The following is a 2,457-nucleotide window of genomic DNA, read 5'->3' as shown; positions in this document are numbered from 1 at the left end:
CTCAGATTAATCCGATTTTATCACAAGTGTATGTCTATTTTGATCTTATCCAAAGGTAAAAATGGTTTGGTTTTAAACATATGCGATAAAGTAGACTAACTATTTCCCAAAAATACAGATGAAATTACATTATTTGTTTAATTGTAGATAAAGAACAACCTAGCAGCAGTTATTTTAAAATCAAACCAATCAATCATCATATATGAAGAGGGAACGATATAATTGAGCGATGTGGACTCTGAACGGAAGTTTCAGCGGGTGCACACTCCAGCAACGCTTGTTCGGTCGTTTTTTTGGGACAAAATGTTGATATGGCCGTGTGCTTTTACTAGTTACATTACTTGCACTAGCCGCTTGGTAATAGTTTAGGTATACTCTTTCTGATCAGCTTAAACAGCAGAGGTGAGTTGACGCCTCAAAATTCACATTAATTTAGCTAGCTTGGTTACATTCGTTGAAAGAAATATATAGAGCAGTGGTTTGACTATAGCTAACCACCTTAGCATTCGCTTTATAAGTGTAGTATAGTCACATAAATTGCGTTCAACATGGACAACCAAGAACAGTGCGCTCCCTCTGAAGGATGCGTTGACCGGTCTACGCTGGTGTCGGGGGTTGGAAAGAATATCAAGTCAGTTTTGTGCCAACGTTGTGGATCGAAGGTCCTCTGCCCAGGGATGGCGGTGTTTACGGAGAAGGAGGTAAGGTTTACCTTAGACAGTAGTAACCCCTAAAGACAAATGACCCTTTAAATTACGAGTTATATTATTCACAATAGACCTATTTTCCTATCCGAATGGGCATTCATCAGTTTTATTTCAAGTCAGTGCACTGTCTAACCACAACCTAAACTATAGCTCAAAATTATATTTTGCATACAATGTGCTATTTGCTATGCCATGATGTGACTAAACAATGTCAGGGAGTGGAAAATCACTTCTGTATATCTGTTCATATTTGTGGCCATTGTCATGATGAATCTGGCCTTCTATTTCCTCCCCAATATCCACCAGCTGTTCCTGCCCTCAATGCGCAAGAAGACCACTATCACCCAATCAGAGGGATCCGTGGATGGGGACACACTGACTACCCACTGGTTAGTCGACGACATGTACACTTTTGAGAATGTGGGCTTCACAAAGGATGTGGGGAGGATCAAGTACCTCATTTGTGCAGACTGTGAGATTGGACCCATAGGCTGGCACTGCCTGGATGACAAAAAGAGCTTCTATGTTGCATTGGAAAGAGTCAATCATGCCTAGTGTGGCCCATTGTAAGAACCTGGGGGAAACTAAAGAGGGTGTACACATTTGGAACTGAAGGACAAGACGGACCAACACGAACGTCAGCCGTGTGCAGTAGATGACTTGTTGGGTGTCGACGGACAGTGCCTATTCAACATTTAGAGAAGTCCTTAGAAAATGGTGGCAAATGTTCTGTGGTCAGAGGCAATAGGACGGTCACCCACTGCGCATGGGCAACATGCATTGGTCTCTCTTGTCCTTTAATTCTTTCCGGCCTTCACTTTCCCTCTGGCCGCTTGCTGGATGACTCCTTAGTTCTTCAAAGCCAAGTGTTCTTCAATTCCTTTGTTTATTACTGATCAACAATGGTATTGATGTGGTTCTCTGAACAAATGTCTTATCAGTCTATAAAACTGTTATTCAATATAATACTGTAACTAACCCATATTCAGGTGTTATGCTTTGGTCTGAGGTTAACCCTACAGCCTTTGGAATTGTATAGGCCTACTTGATATTACTTTCTACTTCTGAAATATTATCAGACTATCTCTGATTCTACAAATGTGGCCCATTTGTACTTCTACTGTTTGAATGATTAGTGTGCTTATCAGCATAGCACACCCTTCACATTCTGAATAATGGGAGTGGTTGTATTTGTTGAGTGTGCTGTATGCATTTGTTGCTGATACACTTCAAGTGACAGTGTTCTGTCTGTTGATATACCACATTGGCTTTGACTGCTGCTCTACCGCTATGTTGGCCCTCAGCTATTGCCATCGAACTCCAGAGGACCCCATTAGGTCTCCACAGTCCATGCTCATCATGGACTCATCATTTTGATTATCTTTCAAACGGTTATTAACTCTGTAAAATAAAATGTATCCCTGTGATTTTTGACCTGTTTGTAAATTCTAGTTCTAGAATGGAGTTCACCCTCATTGACTTGACTGCATGGGAAATTGAAAGTCAATTTCAAGACCCCTTTTAGCTGATGGAATACTTTATCTAATTTACACACATTCTCTATTGGCTATGGCTTGTCATTTTTACATATCACTTGTAAAGTCGGTGGCCCCTCTCTGTGCACCCTCCCTCACACCAGAATCCAAGGAACTACACCCAATCATCGAGCCCATCGAGTCCATTTAAAAAAAACAAGTTCCGGTCACCACGAGGCTTTAGTATGAATGCGCTCATCTGTTTCACTTCCACT

General features: G+C 41.3%; 1 protein-coding gene across 1 annotated transcript; it reads left to right on the top strand.

Moving 5' to 3' along the window:
• Positions 1–234: 234 nt before the first annotated feature.
• Positions 235–2,134, top strand: LOC112254738 (guanine nucleotide exchange factor MSS4). The gene is made up of 2 exons (XM_024427535.2): positions 235–701; positions 1,014–2,134. The coding sequence occupies exons 1-2, from the start codon at positions 549–551 to the stop codon at positions 1,260–1,262; spliced, it is 402 nt and encodes a 133-aa protein (XP_024283303.1). The 5' UTR covers positions 235–548; the 3' UTR covers positions 1,263–2,134.
• Positions 2,135–2,457: the final 323 nt, after the last annotated feature.

The sequence above is a fragment of the Oncorhynchus tshawytscha genome, linkage group LG07 (assembly GCF_018296145.1).
Source record: "Oncorhynchus tshawytscha isolate Ot180627B linkage group LG07, Otsh_v2.0, whole genome shotgun sequence".
NCBI lineage: Eukaryota > Metazoa > Chordata > Actinopteri > Salmoniformes > Salmonidae > Oncorhynchus > Oncorhynchus tshawytscha.
Note: the sequence above shows the minus strand (reverse complement) of the source record. Positions and strands in the feature narration are given on the sequence as shown.

Coding starts and splice junctions, on each gene's coding strand:
- LOC112254738 (XM_024427535.2), top strand. CDS start 549: ATGGACAACCAAGAACAGTGCGCTCCCTCTGAAGGATGCGTTGACCGG. Junction 702..1,013: donor CGGTGTTTACGGAGAAGGAG/GTAAGGTTTACC, acceptor AATATCCACCAG/CTGTTCCTGCCCTCAATGCG.